Source organism: Scomber scombrus, chromosome 16, assembly GCF_963691925.1.
Source record: "Scomber scombrus chromosome 16, fScoSco1.1, whole genome shotgun sequence".
NCBI lineage: Eukaryota > Metazoa > Chordata > Actinopteri > Scombriformes > Scombridae > Scomber > Scomber scombrus.
In genome coordinates, this window is record NC_084985.1 from 20,795,126 (window position 1) to 20,819,795 (window position 24,670).

Sequence of the window (24,670 nt, forward strand, 5' to 3'; positions counted from 1 at the left end):
TACACATATAAATGCCCACAAACTTTTCAGGATGTAGTAAAAGAACAACTCAAGCACAAATGGAAGCAGGTTTGTGCAAATCTTTATAGCTCTATGCAAACACCTGATAGTGCAGGAAGAGAGCTGAGGACCATACTTGGCTCCAGAGGCTTGGAAAATATCTGCCCGGCTGTGTGGGTCAAACAATTCTGTGCACAACTCAGGCACAAAAGGGTTAGGGTTATTCTACACAGTCAACTTCTGCTTCTAGTTTTTTGGGCTGCCACCAGTACCAGAACCACTCACTGTACCGATCAAACTATAGGGACTGAGAATACCGCCCCATTGAACGAAAACCCTGATGTTAGCCTTGTTGAACCACCGGGGCAGGGGTCAGGCATCCAGACTAGTCCAGTAGGTTGTGTACCACGCTGCGCATCCAGGTCCCATCACCAGGAGGGGAAACGCACATATCACAGTGAGAATGCATGTAGGTCACAAGTGGTAAGATAACTCATGAGTAAAACTGTTGCGATAAAAAAGCTCTTGCTACTTTTATACAGTGAGACACGACAGTAAGTCCACCTTTACCAATGGTGACTACAAGTGCACAAAACCTCTGCACGCTTTTTGTGAGAAGCGTGCCCGCTGGTGGCACAGTTACTACATCAAAGAGAAATGATTTAAATGAAACAATAACAACAGAGAATTTACACATTTCGTACAACTCCAATAAAAAAAATCAGAACAAACGTTTTGATCTCTTTATAATTTATAAGGTAGTCAGTTGCTCCATATTGCAATAGCCTGATATCAGTTATTAACGGCACACTTAAGATATCTAGTGTGGGCTCAGACACTAGAGGGCATAAACAGCTTTCTTATATCATGACACTGATATTGTTGAACTACAGCAAGGATATGTACATTCTGTGTATCACAAGATTAACAAATATCTGTAAAAAGCACATGTAAACACAAAATTGAGATTAAGGCCAGATATATTTACATTTATTGCAACAATATCCACGATGGCCACCGTAAAGCTTATTTTATCTGTGAACTGTAACCATTTTTTGATTAAAAAAACAAAAAACATGTAACATCAAGCTACTCTCACTATCCTATAAAATGGATAGTGCTAAGTAAGTAAACTAGAAGCTACTGTTGTGACAGCCAATCATTTCTACATACACAGTACATATAGAGGAATTACGTTTAAATGTGAATATGATATGAAAGATCACATTTACGATTAAAATAACATGTAATCTATTTGATCCTGATGTCAAAAAGTTTGGATTTTCTAGTTAAAAATGCATCAATAAATAATCATATGGCAATAATGAGGGGTGTGACGAGATCTCGTGCCACGAGAGATTAAAACAAGACAATATTTCTTGTCGAGGTGAATGTTGTCTCAGAAGCAATATTTATGTGATACAGGATTTGTGCAATTTGAGTTTTTATTTAATTTATATTTATATACTAGAATTGATTCTATTCTTTATAATTCACTTTTTGGTATTTGTGATTGTATATAACTTTTGTATTTATGGTTGTTATTTCCATAAATACCAAAATTATCTATCTATAAAATATCTAAAAAATATCTATCTAGATGGGGAAACCTTTTACAGTGCTGCATACTGCATATGATAATGCATACTTAGAAAGTAGAACTGAAGTATAAAAACATTTCAAAATGCACCTGCATTATTTTGAATTTTGTGAATTTCAAATAAAAGAACAGCCATATATTTCCTCATTGAAGTTTTCTTAAAAGTAGTGTTAAAATCTCGTCTCGATCTCATGAACCCAATATCGTGTCTCGTCTCGTGAGCTGAGTGTATCGTCACACCCCTAGTAATAATTTATTATGAATAACAGTATGGTCAGTCGGAAAAAGAACAGCAGAAACAGTTCAAGGATGGTTTTTCTTCTCAGAGTATAGTGGATTTCAGATTCACAGTGTGTGACCTACATCAGTACAGACATCCAGCTGTCTTTCAAGCATCTGTTTCTCCACCAAGTCCTCCACTCTGCCAACCTCCACCTCGTCTACATCGTCCATAAAACTGGACCAGTCTGCACGGTCTATAGGCTCGGGTTGGCCGGCAGGGTGAACAGGGGCAGAATCATCATGAGTGGTGGTCACACAGTTGCAGCTGTCGCAGATGCTGAAGCGTCGGAGTCCTGGAGAAACACTGGGTCCTGTAAAGGTTCGCCTGCAGCTCTTGCATGACACTGACCAGTAGTGTCTGTGGACCTGTCAGTGGTCAACAAAGTCAGACAGAAGTATAAATCATTTTGTGCAGTTTCTGATTTTTTTTAAATGATTATAAGTGAAGAATAAAAACATAGGTGCCGTAAAAAAGAAAATTCTGCTTGTTATACTTCTTCACTAAACACAAAACACAAGCAACAAGGGGAACTGAATTAAACAGCAGCTAATTACTGGTTAAAACAAACTGTCAACAATTACCGGCTCCAACTGGTTTTGTAGCAACAACTAAAACTTAACTATGTATTATTTACTATTGTCATGCAACCAAGACAAAATAAGTCTTTGGTGCTTTGCACCTCATAAATTAAACTGTGCATTTGATTTTTTTTAAACGTTTATGTGTCAGGGATTTCCTGCTCTCATCTTGTTTTTTATAAATACCACATATCTAAAGACCCAGCACTGATTACAAGTGGCAAACAGAATTAATAATAATTGTAATAATTTGGAAAATAAATAGAAAACCAAGACCAAGCTGGGCATTTATGTTGAACAGGGATGCATAATGAACAGCCTACATTTACTGAATAGCTGAATTACTACAAAATTGCATATTAATAGTTGTGTAATTTCTTCTTTAATTGACCTACGTAATGAGCAGCTAACTTTTACTTAAAACCAAAAGCAGATGGTGTAACATTTTTAACATTGGGCAGATAATCTTGCAATCAAAGCCACGCTGAGTTCTTACACTAAGGGCGTGGCTGCGGAGGTGCTCCTGCCTCGTGAACCTCTTGCCACACATAGGACAGGGGAAGGGTCTCTCTCCTGTGTGACAACGAATGTGTCTCTTCATGATTCCTTTTTGCTTGGCAGTGTACGGGCAATAGGGGCACTTGTGGAGTTTAACTGGCACTACCAAGCCATCACCTGCAGGGGGCGAGAGAGGCCAACGGTTCAGATTTACTTTGCAAAATGTGCAGCCTTACTTCTCTATTAGAAAATATATTGAATGTATATGTATATATAATATATAGAATATATATTGAATTATAGTATTAGTTTTCAAATGTATGTTTAATTTACAGGGAAATATGTGACCCCAGGCCATTTAATGGAATAGCATACAATCAGTTCACCCAGTGGATTTTGCCGGTTACCTGTGTCTTCTCCAAGCCAATCAGATTGGATCTCCATGATGGATGATCCCATATATCCTAAACCTTCATCCATTCTCCCTCCTCCTCCTGTGCTGCTACTGAGTCCTTGGGTAAAGCGCTGCCCCACTCGGTCCCCTAGAGGACTGGGGCCTTCTCCTCTGGCCAGCATCTCCATCAGCTGCCGGGTATTAAAGGACGGGCTGTATCCCAATGGGGAGCGCTCATTGGAGGGGGAGGGGCTTGGGGGAAGCAGCCTGCTATGATGAGGATTATGGAGGGAGGGCCCAGGATATGAGGCGAGGTCTTTGGTGTCAGGGGACTCCATAAGCTCCTCATCTGGGTCATACTCTATCTTTGGGTTTACTAACTCTGGGGTCAAAGCAGAGGATGAGGAGGATGAGAGGTTTGTCTGATCCATGTGCCCCTTCTGTCCTTCACTCACAGATGTAAACTCATCCCTGGAATGGTAGTCCCGGTCCATGTCCCTGCTAGTGCCTGGAGGGTTGGTAACAGGGAGAGACAAAGGGGTTTTAGCTGAGGTACCAGACTCCAGACCCAAATCCGACCCTCTATCTGCCCTTGCAACCTGTGAGTGAGGCTGCGCAGCCCCTGCCCCACTGGAGATAGTCGCAGGAGGACTGCCGCTATCCGCAGGACCCATCCTTCCATTCTGTGCCTGGTTCTCCTTCTCTGTGGTACCCTCCTTGTCCTTGTTGCATATTTCCAAAGATGAGCGGATGTATCCTTTACAAAAGTTCACCAGATCAGTCATCTGCAGGTAGCTGCCTGCTGACATCACCTCAATGACATTGCTCCTGTTCAGGGCCAAGCGGCCAGAGTAAAGAAAGTCCAGGATAATAGAGAAGGCATCAGCTGTAACAATGTCCAGTGATGCTGTGCTGTAGCGCTGCCCATTATCCTGAAAAGAGATCAAGACAATTCAGGATTCATTTTACACGAAAATATACATTTTGGTGTTTTAGAGATCACTATTTTTATTGTCTAATAGTCAATCAATAACTCTTTAATCGACTTTCCTTTGAAAGCTTTAAACAGCAATGAGATATGAGTATGGATTCATGTTGCAGCTGTGGCTTTCTTGTTTTATAAGACTCTCTGTTTAATTGTTTAAGGCATCAGTGCCAGAGTAAATACTGATAATACCACCTACGCCTTGGTTGACCGGTTCAGTAAATCTAGCATCTAGTCATATGTAATCCTCAGATGCCATGCCCAACATCACACAAAACATTGAGTAACCACAAATGTAAGCTTTCCTACCTGCAGATAGTGAACCAGAAGAGCCCGAAAGTAGCCACTCCCCGCAAACAACACGTTACGATGGGCCTTGAAGACACGGCCTTCCACAAGGATGCTGCAGTCACAGAAGAAGTCCCGCTTACGCTGCTCATTGAGCTCAAAGAGAAGTTTGGGCAGGTAGCAAGGCACGTCCATGTCTACACCCCAGGAGGCTCTGTCAGGAGAGAGAGAAAAGACACATGTCACTTTGTGAAGGAAACAAGTAAAGTTCTAAACTTTTGATCCAAAATAAAGTACTAATAAACATAAGAGAGAGGGGAAAATCCCTCAACAACTCAACTTTATTACTGATGTTTCCACCATACAACCACCATAGTAGTAATATATGCCTTTTATAGTACTTAAAAAACACATTTACAGTGTTTCATACAATAAAACTGATTAAAACAAAAAGTACAAAAAATATAATCAGTAACACTTTTTTTCACATTTTATTGTTCAAGAGCCCGACACATATTACACATAAACACTATTGTTAAGTAACGTTAGTTGTTATGGTACCAGATCAAAAAAGGTTTAGTTGTAAGGATGAAAGCTTCACTAACGTTACTGAGGTAACTAATGTGCATTAGCTTTAAGCAATTTTGAAACCACCGTTAAATACCATAATGTTTCTGAGGATTAAACATAAAAACAGACACACGTGTGACAGACGACATAATATGCTAAGTTAACTGGCTCTACTTTGTGTTTGCTTACAAGCTAGCTTGTGTTGCTAGCGCTAAGTAGCTAGCTGGCGATACTGAACCAATACCGCCAGCTGCACTTTACAAAGCACGCAGACTCGCCACAGGTATTTTAAAAACCATATACAACGCTCTCACCTGTCTAATTACGCTTCTGGTGGCAGCAAAACTTTTAACTGAATACAACGACAGAGAATAGCAGGGAGCATTGCCCCATTGTCTACATTAGCCAAAAACTTCCGCTTTCAGCACACGATGACGTTTTTCATGTGTCCAATCAGGGGGCGATGGAGGCGTGGCCCATAGCAAAATTCATGTGAGTGCTAAGACCCACTGTTGTTCAGCAGAATGCACAAATGAATCTTAAAACCCAGAGATAATTGATAGAAGGTATGATAACAGGTTGCAGTTTGCTTTTTTTCGGAATATTATATATTTATATGCATATCATACATGTACATAGTATACCATATATACACTCCCTGTGTGATTCTTCCACTTTGCTTTGTGACATATACAGTATGACAATAATGATGTTACTCCCCTCCTGTAAATTATAAACAAATTAATAAGAAATTGATCACAAAAAAGCAAAGTTCATGTGTGTGTTTAGACGTGTTGTTGTTGATGCAGAAATTAATCTTGAAAGCCAGAAATAATTGGTAGAATGTATAATAACAGGTTGCAGGTACTAAATTGTAATGACAATGTGGTCTAAATTACAATATCTAATTTTATATTATAAAATGACAGTGTCCTTATATTGTGGTTAGATCACAAAACATGGAGAAGTCCTAAATACTGACTGCGATGCTATCTGCTGTGGTTTGACCCTCTTATCCTCATTATATGGAAATATTTTAAAGTACAGATCAGCAATTTGGTTTCGACCACATGGGCAAGTTTTTTCAGGATTTTTTAATTGGAGGCTCATTAATCAGCAAAGTGGAAACACAGGGCCGTATTAAACAGCATTACTTTTTACAGGATTAACTGTATACAGCATGACAATGTGTCCTTGAGCAAGACTGAACCACAAATTATTAAATTAAAATAGTTTGTGCCGCTTTGATAAACAACATGCAAGCGCTTATTTCCAGACGGCTAAATAAACTCACAGTACTCAGTGGCAACGTCAATGTAAATCTCTAAAAATACACGGTCGCCCATAAAGTTGGAATAATTTAGTTTTCAGACACATTCCTCTTTTTATTTTCTATTTATACACATCAGTAATCACCTTTGACTAGGTGCAATCAGATTGATCAATACAATTTTGAGAATATATACACTTTATCTATCAAGAATACATAACATTGTCACAATCATTTCATGGAAAGAGGTAAAAAATATTTTATTCCAACTTTATTGGCGACCGTGTATATGGATAAAATTGGCAAATTAACCTTTATTGGCCCCATTTACAACCATATGACATTTTCACAACAGGCAAACAACTAACTAATTAGATGTTTGGGAGAGGTCCAATAGCTGCAAATGGACTAGAGAGAATATATCATAATGTAAAACACTGCATTAATACTTAATGCGGAAAAGGATCAAATCTATTATTACTGAGCAGGTAAAGTACTAAAGTATGTTATATCAATACCACTTCGATACATAAATGATGGTAATTGAGTTTAGTTTAGTTTTTTCTCTTTAAATTTGATAATATTTGCATTCGATCTGTTTTTATTCATTCCATCTCATTGATAGTGATGATGACAGTGATGATGTTGTTGTGGGGAACAAACCTCAAAGTGTCACCCCCCCCCCCCTTCTCATACCGTCTCCAGCATGCCGCTGCACAACCGCAGGCTGCTTGCGCCTGCCTAAATTGTCTACTCAAGAATACTTGTTTATTTGTCTTCCATTTCAGAGAAAAAATAGTTCCACTTTTTTATTTTCGGACATAGCAAGAGTAAACAAGTAGTTCCTTCAGCGCTGCGCCACACCCTCTCTGCACAATCCACAGCTCTTAGAAGTGTTTTTTACACTGATGGGTGCCGACCAGCCGACTTATTTGTTTCAGATATTTTCCCATGGCAAACAGGACAAATACAAAGGCTTCGTGGTGGCCTGGAGAAACCACAGGGTAGGCGTACATAAGCCTCCATACTCACCCTCTTTTGAAAATGAAATTTATGGCACCTCATAAAAACTCTATTCACGCTTATAAGCACTAAATATAAACTAGTATAAACCAGCAGGGTTTAACTGAGTCCTTGTAAACCTGACCTGATGGTGCGTTGTGTCCGGGTGAAGGCAGGCCAACCGCCGGATGACCCAGCTGACCCAGCTGCCCAGCCCTAACACAAGTCTATCCCAAAACAAAGCAGAGTTGGGTTGAGCTCTGAGGTAGCTCTGGTTGCTGACCTTCTTTTCGCTCTGACTCAGGGAAACACAAGGCCTTTGTTTTGATCATCTGTTGACACAAGCACAGGAAACTCCCTCTCCGCAGACATTTTGCAGCCAAGCAATCACACTGTAGTTTCTACAACACTGCCCTATCTGTGTGGCAGTATAACACTGGTTTACACCCAGCAACTGTTTAGGAACAAATAACATTTATGATTTATGATGCGTTTTGGCTCATGCCTGTGATTATGATGGCGTATGATTTACTGATCGAAACCTAGTCTAACGAGTAAATAGATGTAGCAATGGCTGTTATGTAAGGTTACATCCAGATTTGGGACCTCACTCATTGTGTGTGTTAGCCACTCTGATACCCACGGCTGGCACAGAGGGCTCCAGCAGCACCCCTCTGGGTCTCTGTGGTCTGCGCCTCAGCACATAACAGCCACTTAGGCCGGCATTTTCCCAGGCTGAGACAACACACCACGGTGGCAGCGCGAGCCACAGAGAGGGCCTGATTAAAGACTAGGGACAATGGAGGGAGAGAGAGCTGGGGACCGTGGTGGCATTTTCCATCTCTGCCGCTGTCTCCTGGGGGGACGAAGTATGTGCCGTGAAACGTTTGAATTATCCCAGAATCTCTGGAATTCAGACAGAGGCACCGCGGAGAGGACCCTCGACCGGGGATCAAAGAGCTTTGAAAGGAGTGCGGTGGACTGGTGGTGAAGTCGAGTACATAGGGGAGTATGTGTGTGTGCGTGGTTGTGTGTGTCAGAAAAATGACTTGAAAAAGATAAAGACAATGTTTGAATTTGAGTCATATTTTCTTTTATGGCTACATGTCTAAATATGTTTTCAAAAAAGCCATGTTGGACTTCTGAAGAGGCAGTGATCATTGGGCAATGAAATACAGGCATGTGGTGTGTTTATGTGCGTGTGTGCGTGTTGCTGTCCTTTTATCCCTCATGGGATCAGATAATGCAATCATAGCCAATCATTGGGACTCTAATACAGCGGGCGCCCCTCTTTAGTTTGGAGACGCCACTCTCCTCTGTGGTGGCAGAGGAAGAGGAAGAGAAAAGCGAGAGGGGGAAACCTCGTCTCTCTCTTTCTGTCTATCTCGCTCTGTAATTATCACTTAATGTTCTTCAGTGATCTCGAGACGTCTGTCTCTTACTTAGTCCCCCTCTTCCCTCACTGGAGAGGAAATGTATCACAGTCTGAAATAAATCTGCTAGCCTTTTTATTATTGTATATTTAGCACCAGAGCAGAGTAGTAAATGGAGGCGTCCCAGACCACAAGCTTCCGGTAGCGCAGGGCCTCAACGCTAGCAGGCTGTCTTTGCCACAGCCAAGTCCAAAGATCAAAGCCTCCTGTACTATATACAGTTAGCCAGTCGTCCTCAAACATTGACCTCAGGCAAGTTTTCATGTCTGAGAAAGGCAGCGTGTGTTTGTGCCTGTGCTACATGTAGAGTGTGTGGAATTAGTTCACTACACAAGTATGCCTTTCAGCGAGCCAGTTTTGCATGGCCATCTGTTGTGTGTGCTTCTCTGAAAGCGTGTTAGAGCTTTCGTGTCTGTCTGCACCCATATATATATATGCTGTGTGTCAGACTTTGGCATGGCATTGTCTTGTGTTTGTTTGATGTGAAGACAGCATTGCTTTTAAATAAAATAAAGTACTTAGGGGTGGCCTTGGAACATTTAACAACACATATGATCTGTGTACAGTATACAGTATACTCAACGTAGGAATATCACTCTCTCACTCCAACACACAAAGAATGCAAGTTTATAGATCAGCTGATGCAATCCATTAGTTTTAGTGAATAATGCAGCCTTGGTTTGCTGTCAGTAGAAAAAAAGGCTTCATTGTTGAGTTCATCCCTTTTTTCACTTCTAGTCATTTTTAATAATAGAAGTCAGACCAGTAATATTGGCATCAATTCCCTCAGGAGGCCGTCTAATAAAACGATGGCGGTCACAACCCTCATCCTTCTTCCATCAAAGTCATTCTTTCCCTGCACACTCATCATAATCCCCTTCTGGGAACACTCAAAATTGCCCAACAGTACAGTGGCGGCAAGTTTTTATGCCGGTTTTTAGGGGCTTACACCTACTCTTCTGAGCTGCCGGCAGAACAAGGTGTCAGCTGGATGCCTCCCTGATAAGGCCGTAATCTGAGGTGTAAAGTTATACGAGGGATTTGGGAAAGTGAGAGGCTGTCAGGGAGCAGCAGCCTGGGGTTTCTGGAGCAGCGTACGACAAGGACGGAGCACCATCTCCTGGGTTTGTGTGTCTGTGGGAGCTCTTACCCATCCTGGGATCCAATTTAGACAAAGTTCGGTATTTCAAACCGACCACAACAAATACATGTGTGTTTCTGTTTTGAACACAGTCTACAGTTTGCTTTCCTTTCGGATGTGCACATTTTCTACACTTGTACGCCTTTTCTTTAGACACACTGACAAAAATAGAAAGCTGATAGAGGAATTAACCATGCCATGGCTCCATGTCGTAAAAATTAGTCTCCTTCATAAACTTGAATGATAGTCAGCTTCCAAGTTAAAATGCTTGAGTAAAACTCGTTTTACAGTGGCTAATATTAGCTGAGTCTTAACTCCCCCTCCCCCCCCCCCCCCCCCCATCATCATCAAATCAAGCACAGACGCATGCATGGCTGAAGGGACAGAATGGATTAGCCCTGAACTCTTTCATTTTTCACTTTTCCTTGCCTCTCCTCCTCTTTCCCTGTGGCTCGTAAAAGATTGCGTCCTGTGTGTGATGTGGCAGAGGAGTGCAGTCAGAATGAACTGATTACGGACGAGGGCCGACGTGCCTTTGAGTCATGGCACCGAGCGACATTCTTCAAGCCCTTAAAAATAGTAACAGTTGGCTTTTTTTCAGGTTTGTTTTTCCAATCGGAGGACTTTGGGGCATCCTCTGCTGGCTTTTTTGGAGACTGGAATCATAACCAGATTTTTTTTTTTCCTCAACCCCTCCTCCTTCTCCCCTTTTCTTTCATTTTGTTATTGGGGGTTTGTTTAATCTTGTGAAGAAAATTGGCTTAGCGTGGGAAAGGCAGAATTCTTTTCGGGATAGGATTTGTTGTTTTAGAGTTGTGCCCATTGTTTGTTTTGTTGTTGTTGTTGTTTTTGGGGTTGTTGTTGTTTTTTCCAATCCAGGAAGAAAAGTGCCAGTTAGTGCCAAAAACTCATAAAGTATAGATAAAAAGGAGCTGAGTGTGAGGGAGGCCGCAACACCACGACAAAGATACGGCCTGTCTGAGCAAAGAGCTTTACAAATGACAATCTCCAGGGGGAAAAAGGGGGGAGACGACATAGGGGAGGAAAGGAGTGGATGAGGAGGAGGGAGGAAAAGAGAAGAAACAAATGTGGATGGATTGGTGGGAGGAAGAGGAGGAGGAGGAGGAGGAAGATGGGTATTGGGGGGAAATAACACAGAGCAGTGAGGGGGAGGGGGATATGAGAGGGGAAACATTCCCCCTTGCCCACATTAAAGACATAAAAAAGAAAACAAACAGAAAAACATGTCTGACATAAAGAGGCTGGTTTCCGCGGCGACAGCACAATGGCTGCCTGTGGCTCTCGGGGCCCTCGCCGTCCCGTCTGGGGCCCGGCACCAGCGAAAGTCACCGCAGTCACAGGGCCCATCAGCGTGTGTGTCTCTGTGTGTGTGTGTGTGTGTGTGCTTGTGTGTGAAACATGGTGAATGTCATCACAGACCCAGTGCTGTGGGAACCGCCATGAAAGAGACCCCACTCGGAAGCCACAAAAGCTCCTTTCTGTTTCTTCTCTTCGGCTTTTAGCCTCTTTATTTATCTTTGCGTTGGGGAGCCGGATGAGGAGGGAGGACTCTCTCTCTCTCTCTCTTTCTCTCTCTCTCTCTCTCTCTCTCTCTCTCTCTCTCTCTCTCTCCTCTCTCTCTCTCTCTCTCTCTCTCTCTCTCTCTCTGACAGGCAGCATGACCCATCGCTGCAGCCCTCCTGCCCTCTTGACACCTCACATCACAGCAGCCACTATCTCAAACATATATACTGACTGTGTCTAACACTATTTCTCTGGAGGTTTATTCACACCTCATATCAGCTCAATCGGATCATAAAAACACAATGCTGCTCTTAGAAATGCCCCACAGATTCCAGACTCCCAGAAACAAACCTGACGTCCCAAGGAATGTCTCGTATATCCAGGTTATTCTGAGTGAATCAAGGACAGGGCCAGACAGGCAGTGCCACAGGTCCCAGGCATTCCTTATGTGTCTGAAGTGCAAATAATTCCCTCATGGGTCCAGCCTGGACAGTGCCAAGCTGCTCTGGTGCCAGTTCCCATGCCAATCCAATCTTGACCCTGGTGACTGAGCGCTGAGCCACAGGCTGACGGCTATAAAAGCTTCATACCAATAAGGAATCAACTGATTTTTTTGGCTATATGTCAATAGCACTTGCATACAGGGCACCATGCAGGGCTCTGTTTAATAAATGTGGCCTTTCCCACATTATCTGCAGGAGTTCTAGACAGTGAAAAAAGTGTAATGCTATTTGATCACATTTGAGGAAATATTTTTGGGTGCATTGCTATTTAAATATGTTTTACAAACCCGTCTGCAATTTATTGGCATGTTATTGAGGGAGGCCGCAAATCTCAAATTTATTGCAATGAGCCACATTCCAATAAACTGGGACCATAGGATCAGGTCCCTTTTAATCTATGTTTTACTGTCAAGATACAAAGTCTAGTATGTTTGTTTCTGTGGTTGCATGTCATCACTGTCCAAGGAAAACTGCATACGTCATTATTTTGTGATTTTTTTTAAAAAAAATTTAAAGGCACCAAATACTGATCATTTGTCTTGGGCTTTAGCTTTAAACATTAATTGAATTATTTAAAACATGAATTTTGGCAAAGCTCTTTTTCTTTTTTCATGAAAAGTATCATTGATGATGTCACTTTCCTCACCTGCTTTATTCTCTTTTTATCTTATTTTTATTTTCCATATTAGTTTATTCTTTTGAAATTCTATTTATGTGTCTTTTTTATATTGCCATGTGTTTCTTTGATATAATAATGTCCTTTTATGTCTTATGCATGAGAATTGATCTGGGGCATAATAATTCTAATAATTGTTGCCTACAGTGGTGCCCCCCCTTCAGAGGGCCTAGTAAAATTGCGTGAATTAGTTGCACCAATGATTGATCATGAGGTAATTACTCTTGGTGATCTCAGTTGACTGGCTTGCTTTTTTATCTAAAGATCTAAAGTTTAAAGAACTTTTTTCATCTAAAGTAAACCACTCCTTTAGCTTATCTCCTGTCTCCACTAAAATAGTAGCTGACACCTTATGCAATACTGATGCACATAAATCAACAGGTGATGACAAACTGAATATATAACTCTAACTATTTTTAATCATAGCATTACCTGTGGCATCATTCCTACAGCTTGGAATACTGGCTATGTTGTTCCTGTCCATAAAGGTCGTAGCAAATCTGAATTAAATAATTATCACCCAATCTCAAAACTATCTTGTCTTGCAAAAGATATTTTTTAATGAACGGTTTAAATCATTTTCATCCATACATACTAACGCTTAATTTCAGTTCAGCTTCAGGTTTAGCATCGCACTATTTCTGCTGCTTCTTTAGTTATTAACAATAGTCTCTGCATTTGATAACAAAAAATACTGTATTGCTCTTTTTATTGATTGAACAAAAGCTTTTGAGACAGTTGAACACTCTCTGTCATTACAAAAACTTTCTTCTTTGGGTGTTTTCAAAGCTAACAGCCCATGGTTTCCGAATTTTCTCTGATAGATAACAGTATGTCAAGATAGGTGGTATTTAGACCTCTTTTCTCCCCATTAGAAAGGGAGTTCCCCAAGGTTCTGTCCTTGGACCAGTTTTATTCACTATTTATGAAATATTACCTCTTCATTGTACAATTAAAACTTTGTCTATATGCAGATGACATGGTTGTTTACTGCCATGCAGATTCTATTCATGCTGCCACTTGAAATCAACAGACAAAATTTATATTTTGGAGAAATATTGACTGTGGCAGATTTGAAATTAATTCTGCTAATAACACCATAATAGAGTGCAATACTATAATTATCTAGACACTTGGGTCGATGAAAAACTTGATTTTAAAGTCCATATTGGTGTGCTGTTTTTAAAACTTAGAATAAAATTGGGCTTTATTTTAGAAATAAATCTTGGTTTCCTTTATTTATGAGAAAAATAATTGTTGGAGCAGTTTTCTGGTCTTTATTGGACCCCAGGGATGTTATTTATGGGCGGTCAGCCAGCTCCACTCTCAAACCTTTAGATGTAGTACATCACTCCGCATTAAGATTCATTACTGGAGATCGTTATAGGACACACCATTGCCTACTATATCAAAAACTGGCCTGCCTGCTCTATCATTTAGGAGAGAACAGCATTTATTTTAGTTATAAAGCTATTTTACAAAATCTCCCCCACCATCTCTCAGCCCTGCTTTCTTGGAATGTTGGTTGCCATTATACCCGCTCAGAGACATGACCCACCCTTTACCAAAAATTCATACAGAGTTAGGATGATCTGCTTTCTGTTACTGCGTCCCGCATACTTGCTTTAAAAATGCTTTTTTTTTAAACTTCAAGTTGACCTTATTAATACGGTTGAGTCAGTTCCAAGCTTTAACTGCTGATTTCATTGATTACCCCTGTTATTTCTTTTCATTTTTAAACATGTATTTCTCTCATTGTTAATGCCTACCTTTTCACTTTTTAGTATTGTTAATTGTACCTTGTTTTAACTGATATAGCCATGTATTCGTCTTTTATTGCACATTGATTTTAGTTTTGTCTGCATTTATTGTATGTTGTATTGTATGTCTGCCCCTTGGTACCATTGAAAATGAGGACAATGCTCTTTTTCAAAGTTTTAAATAAATAAAATGAATGTAATGCATGAATGAATGCAAAGCACTGTGATTGTCTTGTGTTGAAAGCTGCTGTACAAATAAACTTGCCTTTGCTTGAAAATGATTACACTGCTTGTATATGAAATTGGCACCAGGGCTGTTTGTAACTGTCCACTTTTGTGAAAAGTGTCTTTTTACACAGGAGTATCAATGTTTTGGGGCGAAAACGTTGCTGAAAGTTGGTTTTCTGCTGTGGCAAAACAGAGTACAAATAATTAAAGTCAACCATGCAGTGAGACATACAGTATCTGATCAGTTATTCAGCTTGACGTGAACGCAAAGAAAAAAATCACAAACAAAATATCCTGCTGAGCTGGTTCCATCTCACAGACTTTCAAACAATAGCAATAGTCATGCATCAGAAACAATAATTGCAGCTGAGTGTTTGTGCCTTATAAATTGTGGGTATGCACTGTCCACATTCGTGTGAGAGAGTTGTGTGTGTGTGTTTGTATGAATCAGTTCAAGGCTATGTGTGTGTGTGTATGTCCCTGAGCGTTCACACGTTCATATTCAAGTTGCGCATGTGTGCGTGCGTGCGCAAATTGTAAAAGTATGAGCTTGTTAATTTCAATAAGGGACGTTGCCTTGTTGTGGTTAGGAGGGATGGGAGGGAGAGGACTTGAAGTGGCCGACCAAGATCGCCAGAAATCTCCCAGAATTCCATCTCACCATCCAGTGCCAGCTCTCTCTCTCTCTCTCTCTCTCTCTCTCCTCTCTCTCTCTCTCCCTCTCTTATGTCTTTCTCTGTCACCCTCCCTTTACACAACCCCACCATGAAACTATTTTCATAATTAACTTATTTATTTATTCATTCATCTTCTTAATTACTTTCCACTTCATGCATGTTTTTAATGCAGCTTATCTCATACTGGAACAACTGGGAGGTGTGGCCAGCCAACAATGACGAGAGAAGCCAGAGTGATTTCATTTTAAAGAAAGGGGAGGAAAAAAAAGACTGATACAGAGAGGAAAGTTATTCTTTGAAGAGAAAGTGTGGGTGGGTGATAAAAATAACAACAGAGAAGAGACTGAGGCCTGACTTCATAGATGTCTCCCTGCTTTCAGACTCTTTCTTCCCTGTTTTCTGATGCTGAAATGAGATCCAGATCTGAATTAAGGAATGATTGGTAATGAAAGGATATGTGGATGGGGGGTTGTTTAGGAGGAGGGAGGGTGGGAAAGAGGGACAGAGGGATTTCTCTTTTCTGTTAGTCCTGACTCATAGTCACCACGCTATATGCCCCCCTGGTGATCTTCACATTGATTACTGACACTTGCGTATTACACACACATGCACATGTTTTAAGTTAGTTTATTACTTTACACGTATGAAATGATCAAATGCAGGCGGATAAGGAGAAGTTGTGAGAGTGAGATAAACAGAAAAATAAAAAGCATATCACCCAAAAAGCAAATAAACATCTGGAGGGAAATCAAAATTCATATGATAATCAAAATTTAATTGAGCACCAAAATGAGTACAAAAAATATACTTGTGCAAAAAACTAGCACAAAGATCTTGCACACATGCATTGTAATATGTTTAAACTAACACACCCTTCCAGTCTGCCAGGCAGGAAGAGACACACTCAGCTGGGCATTGTGTGGAAGGGGGCATGCCACTTGGCCTCTCTCCGTCTCTTTCTCTCTCTCTCACACACACACACACACACACACACACATATAAACACACACACACACACATATGCACACACTGCTGGGTCAGTTAGGCATCGCTCCTAACAACCGGCGCCTGGGTCTCGTGTTTCCATGGCAATCTGCACTAGCAATCTTCCCACGGTGGCAGCGGAACCGAGTGTTAAGTGTTGCAAAGAATCATGTGTGTGTGTGTGTCTTTGTATATGTGTTCATATAAAGAGTGCTATCTTGTCCAGTGAAGAGCCCAGATGTTCAGACACTCACTGGGTTGGTTCCTCTCTTGACCCTCAGTACCTGCCCTCTTCTGGACACGCACTGACACACACACACACACACACACACACACACACACACACACACAAGCACACACATACATACACACATACACACACGCCAGACTGGTTAAAAAAGCTGGGTAAAAAGCTTTGTTTAAAAGTTGGCGCCCAAGCTCTGATCTTGCTTTCTCTATTGACAGGATTTCTTAATTTTAGAGATAACACAATCTGTGTCAAAAGTCAAACTTTTAAAAGACAGTATGCTGCAGTTGCATGGTGATTCCCAACCAGGTGTATCTCTACCTCAGTTAATAGTCAATAATGGATACATAGCTGAAATAGTTAGTCTAAGGTAGCAGAAAACAGTTGATAAAGGTTAGGTAAAGGTAATAAAAGGTAATAAATAAAACACTGAAATAAAAGTAGTGGAATAAACTGCTGGAATAGATAGCTAAAAGTAACGGATAAATGGTTGCAACATCCAAAATTTATTTTTCTTTTCTTTGGCCAAAAAGTATTATTTAAGGTTAAAGGAAAAAAAATCAAAATATGAATGACTTTTGTATTTTTCTTCACATTGTGGTTCCCTGCTGCTCACAACTGCCACCCATCTTTCCATCACTCGTGTTATCTGTCAATCTTGGTCACTCACACACACTCACAGCTCAATAACCTGTATGATTGTGTGAGAGGAAAACGTGTGCTATGACACACACTCCTGTAAACGATGGAGTCCATCACAGTCCATCATTCCCACACTCCTCACCTCTCTCCTTCCCCACTGCTATTGTTCTACAAAGGAGTATGATTAAAGGAGCAGAAGAAGAAGAAGAAAGAAAGGAGGACAGAGAGAAGGAAGGAAGGAGAGCAGAATGAGATTGGAGGCTAATTGACTGAGGATGACTGAGCAAAGGGGTGGAAAGATGGGGCCGTGGGGGGGGTGGGGTGGTGGGGGTTGGAGGGGGAGGGGGAGGGAGGGAAGGATGGTGACAAGCCAGGGAAGGGCAGATTAAAGGGAGGGAGGAGGGACATAGAGAGGAGGCGGGGGAGCCAAAACTGGCAACCCTGCCCCAACTGCCAAAGTCCTATTTTGTCATTGGGTGGCTGTGACAGAGAGAGAGAGCCAAGAGAGAAATAACACAGAGAGAGAGAGAGAGAGACAGAGACAGAGAGACTATGATTGGATGCCAATGATAGAGTAAAAGACTAAAGCAGCTTGTGAATTTTCTTAGTTGTCACGGGCCCTTGGGGGTCGATCAAGTGGCACCGCAGACTCACAGAAGAAAGGACAGAAGACACATGCGCCGAAGAACCACTAAAAAAAATAAAACACACACAAGTGACAAGAAGTAACTAAGGACAACAAGGCTTTTATAAGTAACATCGCAAGAGTAACAGAGAGTGAGGGGCACACAGGGTGAGCTCTTCATCTAGAGGGGAGACGATCTTGTGTGTGCCGAGAAAACGGATCACCAGACTCCATCAGCCCGTCATCCATCCATCAGTCCGGCCAGGGAGGAAGGAGCAGAGAGATGAAGAGACCTCACGACTACAGCTCCCCTGACTCGGACACAGACGAGTTTATTGACGTGGGACAAGAAGACGGCTATTGGTGAGCCTCAGACAACCGCTCCTGAGATTATAACACATGGCCTTCAATCAGACTTTAAAGGAAAATGATACGGCACCCAGTTGTAATTAGTAGCTCCAGACAAATTAGGTCTAAGTATATTTGTCTGTAAACTGTGGGCTTTACAGGCATTTTGACATGGAGATGAAAGTGGAAAGACTGCAGGAAAAGTGTCAGTTTAAGTCTGAGTCGCTGATGTGGTTTAGTGCCACACCAGTGACACGTCTTTAAAAAGTTTTTGCATCCAGAAAAAAAGGGCCTGTAGTGACTTTTTTAAATGTTTGACAATTTTTTTAAATTACTGAACATCAGCAGATTAAGTTTGAAAACACCTTCCAACAAACCTGAGCTGTCAGTTTAAAGTGTGTAACTTTGTCTCAGGCTTATGGCAGAAAATCTCTTATGAACTCATTCAGAAATATATATTTATAATATTTTCTCTCTGTATAAACCGTTGTCATGTTTGCCCTTCTTAAATGTGAGTATGGGTTCTTAATAGTCATTGCCTGCATGACATGCATTAAAATAAGTAGGTTATTGGTTCAGCATAATGTGAGGCCTGTCATGTCTGAGACAGTGGCTGAAATTATTATACATTTTCTGATCCTTTATTCTTAGTAAATAAATGCATATTATATAGAAGATTAATTGTGACAAAATACCAGTTCATGACAAAAACAAGTCTTAATCAAATACTTCTTTCTTTCTGTCACAGTCATTTGAATTTCTTAATTAATAATAGCAAATTATTGCTATACCAACTTATATAAACTAGGGTTAGGGTTAGGGTTAGGGTTAGGGTTAGGGTTAGGGTTAGGGTTCATTATCCCATGTAACAAAAAAAATATTGTCTACTAGCATTATTTTGGAACATTTGGGGCACACAATTTGTGAGTGAATATAGTAACATTGTACACATTGTATTATACTTTCACTTTTCAATATGACAATAAAGTGAAATTAAATATAGTTTTTTTGATTATATGATTAACATAATTCATTGTCAGAAATACAGATATTACATTTAATTTCAAAAGCTTTTATTTTTATTTTTTTTAGCTCTATATGATTTAATCAATGTGGGAATCTTTTACAGACTCAGACTTTACTCTGTCCTCTGACATTTTGTTCAATTAGATTGAAATTCATTTGATTCATATAGCTATGTATTAATTACAATTGTATGCATATTGTTTTATTAATATAGAGAATAATAATATATGTAGTTATTTAAAGAATATACAGATAAAAGTCAGTAGTAATAACTAAAACAAGTTTAAATGAAAGGGAAAAATCCCATCACGCCAACTGTGGCCCATTACTTTCAGTGTTGCGGAAAATTTCCTAAATAAAAGTATAGTAAGGGGTAAAATGACTCTTAACACTTCACACGCTCGATTATACCATTTTGTGTTTTAGGTGAATTTGTCAAGCTCCTTGGCTGACATGAAGTATATGTGAATCAAATAGAATAATTATTGTAGTTTATTTGTAACATGTGCATGTGCAGCTTACAAAAACACATTCACAGCAACACCGGTTACATCACAAGCACTCGGCAAGCCAGTAACACTTAAGACAGTTTGGATTAATCAAATTGCTGTGTGACATGCAAACAGAAGACAGTGCCGCCTTTTCAAGTCAGCGCCATCAAACATAAATCTAAACAAAAACACACAGCTAAATTGGCAGCCTTCATGTTAAAATCTAATAGAAATGCAATAAGTCTCTGCTGGGGCAGTTTGAAGGAAACTCCAAAGCTGTCAGGCTCTTTCAGGCCTGTAAGATGAGAGTTCACAAACAAACACAATCCACATTGAGTGACTGTACTCTGAGGAGCGCAGATCCCATGCTGCATGTTGGAGCCCCATGCGAGCGAAAGCATCGCCGCAGGGCTATATAATCATCTTTCTAAAAGTGCTTTCACTCAGATGGAAAGGAGAACAGCATGTCATTTCACTGAGACTAATGTCCAGAAACGCATTAAACCAAAAACAATCTCCTCTTCCCTCCTCTCCCAGGCACTCCTATGCCTTTCTGTGCCCAAAAAACTAATTCGATTGAAGGGAGCTTATGTGCCATCTTGCCTCTGTGTCATATTAGGGAGGGTAATAATAACAATATGCAGGAGAATCAAAGTTACCATGTTTCTCTCTTTGCCAATACCATCTCCCTCTCTCTTTCTCTCTCTATATCCATGGTACAGCCCAGTCACCGGGTCCATGTCCCCTGGCAGTGCCTCACAGATCCTGGCCCGAAAGAAGAGAAGAGGGGTGAGTGGATAATAGCCTTGGGTCTTAACTTAATAGTCCTGTCTTTTTGGTTGGCACTGACTGCCATTCTTGTTGTGTAGATCATAGAGAAGAGGCGCAGGGACCGGATCAACCACAGCCTGTCAGAACTGAGGAGACTGGTGCCCAGCGCTTTTGAGAAACAGGTAAACTTAAAGGGATTTTTTTTTTTTTTCATAATTTTACAACAAAGCAATAAAACTGCCCTCTAAATCCACACTTTATTGAATAAAACATTGATCATTTTCTCCTCAGGGCTCATCTAAGTTGGAGAAAGCAGAGATTCTTCAAATGACTGTGGACCATCTCAAACTCCTGCATGCCATGGGGGGAAAAGGTGGGAATTTTGAGTTTGCTTTTTCTGTTCTTTGTGAATTTTTTATTTTTTTTATAGAAGATGAAGCTCTTGAAATGATGCCAGGAAATATCTAAAACACCATTTAATAACACATAGCAGACAAAGGGAACTATTTTCTGTGCTCTTATTTCGGACAAGACAAAAAGCACACGGAATATTTGTCACGTCAAACTGCATTCCATCACTACTTTTCAGTGCGTGACTAAAGTATTTTTCCTTCTCAGGTTACTTTGATGCGAGAGCTCTGGCAGTCGACTACAGGACTTTGGGCTTTAGAGAGTGTGTTGGGGAGGTGGTGCGGTACCTCAGTTCCCTTGAAGGGGAGTCTCCGGATCCTATAGGAGCCCGCCTTGTCTCCCACCTCTCCCATTGCGCAAGCGAGCTAGACCCTCTCCTCCTACAATCAGCACCGGCCTCCACCTTGCCCTTCCCTCCTTGGCCCTGGGCATCTTTCGCTCAGATCTCCCCCACCTCGCCAGCCTCCTCATCCCCTTTCCCCAGTGGGCGAAGGGATTTAGCCCTGCTGGGGAGCTACCCGTCGCCTGCCTCCCTACGCCTCGCTCCCCTGGCCGGCTGCCAGCAGGGCGTACCACCGCTGCTCGCCCCAACAGCTCTGGCCACCATCCACAGGGTGCCTTCCCTAGCGGCGTCCCCGGCCTTGGCCCCCTCCAGACCGACCCAGGCGTCCCCTCACAGTGCCTCCAGAGCCTCACCTCTTCCTCTCCCTACCCATTCCTCTTCTTCTTCTTCTTCTACCACCGCTTCCTCTTCCACTTCATCGTCCTCTGCCCCTCCGCAAATTTCTTTCAGGCCTTTTGCACCTATGGGGTCTCCCACAGCCCAGCGCAGGGGCTTGAGCGGATCAGCCAAGTCGGCCCAGGGATGGGGGACTGAAATCGGAGCTTTCTGAGGGTCAACTCTGGTTTTGTTTTCCAAATGAACTCTGTACAGTGGACATGGAGCACACCATGTAGCAAGTACGAAACCTTTGGAGAAAGAAATATTGAACATTTGATGATTGTCTCTTTTTAGAGACTCTAAAAGCCATATCCGACTATGGGTGATGTTTCAGATAATCACAAACAGTAATGTATAAAGGAAGAATGGAGAATAGTGCGGGGGAATGTGAAGGAATGGAACATTTGAATAAAATCATGTTTGTGATCTTGCTTGACTGATGACAGAGAGTGACGCTGAGTTTTTACTGATCTTTTAACTGTGATATTTGTTTTACTTTCCAAATCATTTATACATTTGATTACATTTTCCAATTCTGTCTGATGGACAAAGAATGTCTTGAAAACATCTCTATAAAGACTAAGTGCCTTTACCTTTGGTCATGTTTTTACTGTGTCTATTTCCTGACTGTATAACCAAATGCAAACATGTAATTGCAGCTGTAAATGATCTGTTATCAACAATGGCAAAGGAATGACTGAAAATGACTTGTTACCCACTTATCCATATTAGCCTTGTCTGCAAACACTGCTTGCATGTTCCCCAGCCGTAACCCCCTCGGTATCTGAGTTGTCTCCAGTGACGGCTGATGGGAGCTGTGGTCTTGTGGCTGCAGAGGATAAACATGGTGGGAGCTGGTGATGTTTTTGGGATGCCGCGGTGAGACAAACAGACCCATCACTTCGCCCTCTAATTGGCAGTCCCCTGTAATTAACTTTACCCTCATATCAGTCTATGTATCTTCCTCTCCTCCGCTGTCTCTCTGCCATTCTTTCTCTCCAATCTTGTGGTACACCAGTGGATATCTTCTCTCCCTGTTTGTCTGCGCCACTGTCTCCTCAACAATGGACAGACACTAAGAGAGAGAGCAAGAGGGAGGGATGGAGGGATGGAGAGATGGAGAGAGACCGTGAGACGAAAAAACAAAGGAAAAGATCTAAAGGGCTGTGGTTGAGTGACTGATTTGGTATAGACGTTCAATAACAGGGTGGGAGGGAGACAGGGGACAGGGTTAAGGGGAGATGAGAAGATTGTGGAGGTTTAAAAAGGACAGGAAGAGAAATGGTGTGAATCACAGAGAGTTGGCCAGTATGTGCAGGGTGCACGAGAAACCCCGAACAATGATAGATGACAGTTGCAACGGGTTGTTTCTCAAGAGGATCAGCATAGTTGTTCCGTGCTTCACCAAAACGGCTCCACAGGGATGAGAGAGCAGAGAAGAGCCTTGTGTGTGTTTACTGCTGGAGAACGCTTTGATCTACTTCAGGATGCAATGTCTGTGGTCTGTGGTCCAAAAATGTGTGTGTTCCGCAAAGTGCATATTGTTTATTTGAGTGAGTGTGCTAGTGTGTGCTTAAGCCAATCTCATGTGCTGGCTGCCCAGTGTGCATGTGTATGCGTGTTGGTGTGTATGCGTGTTGGTGTGTATGCTTGTGTGTGTGTGTGTGCTTGTGTTTGTGTGTGTGTGTTTGTCTGTGCCTTGCTGAATGTTTTGTTTATGTGGTGTTTTGTGTGCATACATATCTTTGTGTGTGTGTGTGTGTGTGTGTATGTGTGTGTGTGTGTGTGTGTGTGTGTGTGTGTGTGTGTGTGTGTGTGTGTGTGTGTGTGTGTGTGTGTGTGTGTGTGTGTGTGTGTGTGTGTGTGTGTGTGTGTGTGTGTGTAATGTGAGTCTTCAGGGCTGGCGTCAGGACTGAACCACAGTGGCGGCGTGGCTCTCGTGCGAGGCCGGCCGGTGGTCGGACGGACGGTATGGTGGTGGAATGTTTGTGGAGGGTGCATGCGCGCGCACACAGACCAAACACAAACATAGACACACATACACACACACAAGGCTGGCTGGCACTATTCTAGCTTCTGAGTGGAGGAGCCAGAGTCACCACCACAGCTTCCAGGAAGGACAACCACAGTCACACTGCAATGGGTTTCCCACGGGGGAGGGGAGGCTGAAGGCAGCAGCGAGGAAGGAGTGAAGGAACGTCAGAGAACGAAGGAGGGAAGTGCGTGTATGTTTGAGGCGGGGGGGGGGGGGGGGGGTTTCAATATGCAAGGAGTAGGGCAGATGTGAGAGAAAAAGAAATAAGTAAGAGAAATTACAGCAGAATTAAAAATGTCTTCTGTTAAACTTAATTGCTGATCTATTCATTAATGGATTACACATCTTCTTGAGAAACAACCTGTTGTGTATACATATGTGTATATACTGTATATGTATATATATATATGTGTGTGTGTGTGTGTGTGTGTGTGTGTGTGTGTGTGTGTGTGTGTGTGTGTCTGTGTGTCTGTGTGTCTGTGTGCTTGTGTGTCCGCATGCGTGTGTGTGTGTGTTGTGATGCCCTTTTGGGTTCATGTGTGGGCGTGGTTAACTTCCCTCTCCCTTGCAGGTGAAGGATGATTGCAGTAACTGGGCCCGGTGCCCTGTAGCTTATATGTGACCACTTCTCCATTCATGACTAGGCTATGTGAGAGCTCACACCTCCTTGTCAACCTTCTCCCCTCTGCTTCTTCTCCACAGGCCCATCATCAGCTCATACATTACTGATGCCACTGATGTTCACACTTCACCCTATAAACACTCTTATTTGGCACAAATATAATTTGGTTTATTTCTGGCTTAAATAAATATATTTTGTTAACCATCTGCCATGGTGTGTCTCCCTGGTGTTTTGGTCATAACAGCCAGGTCATAACAGTGTGTGTGTGTGTGTGTGTGTGTGTGTGTGTGTGTGTGTGTGTGTGTGTGTGTGTGTGTGTGTGTGTGTGTGTGTGTGT

General features: G+C 41.8%; 2 protein-coding genes across 2 annotated transcripts; one reads left to right on the forward strand and one right to left on the reverse strand.

Annotated features, from left to right (window-relative positions):
- Positions 1 to 763: 763 nt before the first annotated feature.
- zbtb8b (zinc finger and BTB domain containing 8B) lies at positions 764 to 5,609 on the reverse strand. Its single transcript, XM_062435982.1, has 5 exons — positions 5,511 to 5,609; positions 4,648 to 4,840; positions 3,367 to 4,285; positions 2,958 to 3,136; positions 764 to 2,248 (listed from the first exon to the last, which is right to left on the reverse strand). The coding sequence occupies exons 2-5, from the start codon at positions 4,819 to 4,821 to the stop codon at positions 1,946 to 1,948; spliced, it is 1,575 nt and encodes a 524-aa protein (XP_062291966.1). The 5' UTR covers positions 4,822 to 4,840; positions 5,511 to 5,609; the 3' UTR covers positions 764 to 1,945.
- Positions 5,610 to 18,191: 12,582 nt separating this feature from the next.
- heyl (hes related family bHLH transcription factor with YRPW motif like) lies at positions 18,192 to 21,975 on the forward strand. Its single transcript, XM_062436261.1, has 5 exons — positions 18,192 to 18,271; positions 20,496 to 20,562; positions 20,643 to 20,726; positions 20,836 to 20,917; positions 21,163 to 21,975. The coding sequence occupies exons 1-5, from the start codon at positions 18,192 to 18,194 to the stop codon at positions 21,846 to 21,848; spliced, it is 999 nt and encodes a 332-aa protein (XP_062292245.1). The 3' UTR covers positions 21,849 to 21,975.
- The last annotated feature ends 2,695 nt before the right edge of the window (positions 21,976 to 24,670 follow it).

Coding starts and splice junctions, on each gene's coding strand:
- heyl (XM_062436261.1), top strand. CDS start 18,192: ATGAAGAGACCTCACGACTACAGCTCCCCTGACTCGGACACAGACGAG. Junction 18,272..20,495: donor GGACAAGAAGACGGCTATTG/GTGAGCCTCAGA, acceptor TCCATGGTACAG/CCCAGTCACCGGGTCCATGT. Junction 20,563..20,642: donor CCCGAAAGAAGAGAAGAGGG/GTGAGTGGATAA, acceptor CTTGTTGTGTAG/ATCATAGAGAAGAGGCGCAG.
- zbtb8b (XM_062435982.1), bottom strand. CDS start 4,821: ATGGACGTGCCTTGCTACCTGCCCAAACTTCTCTTTGAGCTCAATGAG. Junction 4,286..4,647: donor TTCTGGTTCACTATCTGCAG/GTAGGAAAGCTT, acceptor ATCTCTTTTCAG/GATAATGGGCAGCGCTACAG. Junction 2,249..2,957: donor TCCGCAGCCACGCCCTTAGT/GTAAGAACTCAG, acceptor GACCACTGACAG/GTCCACAGACACTACTGGTC.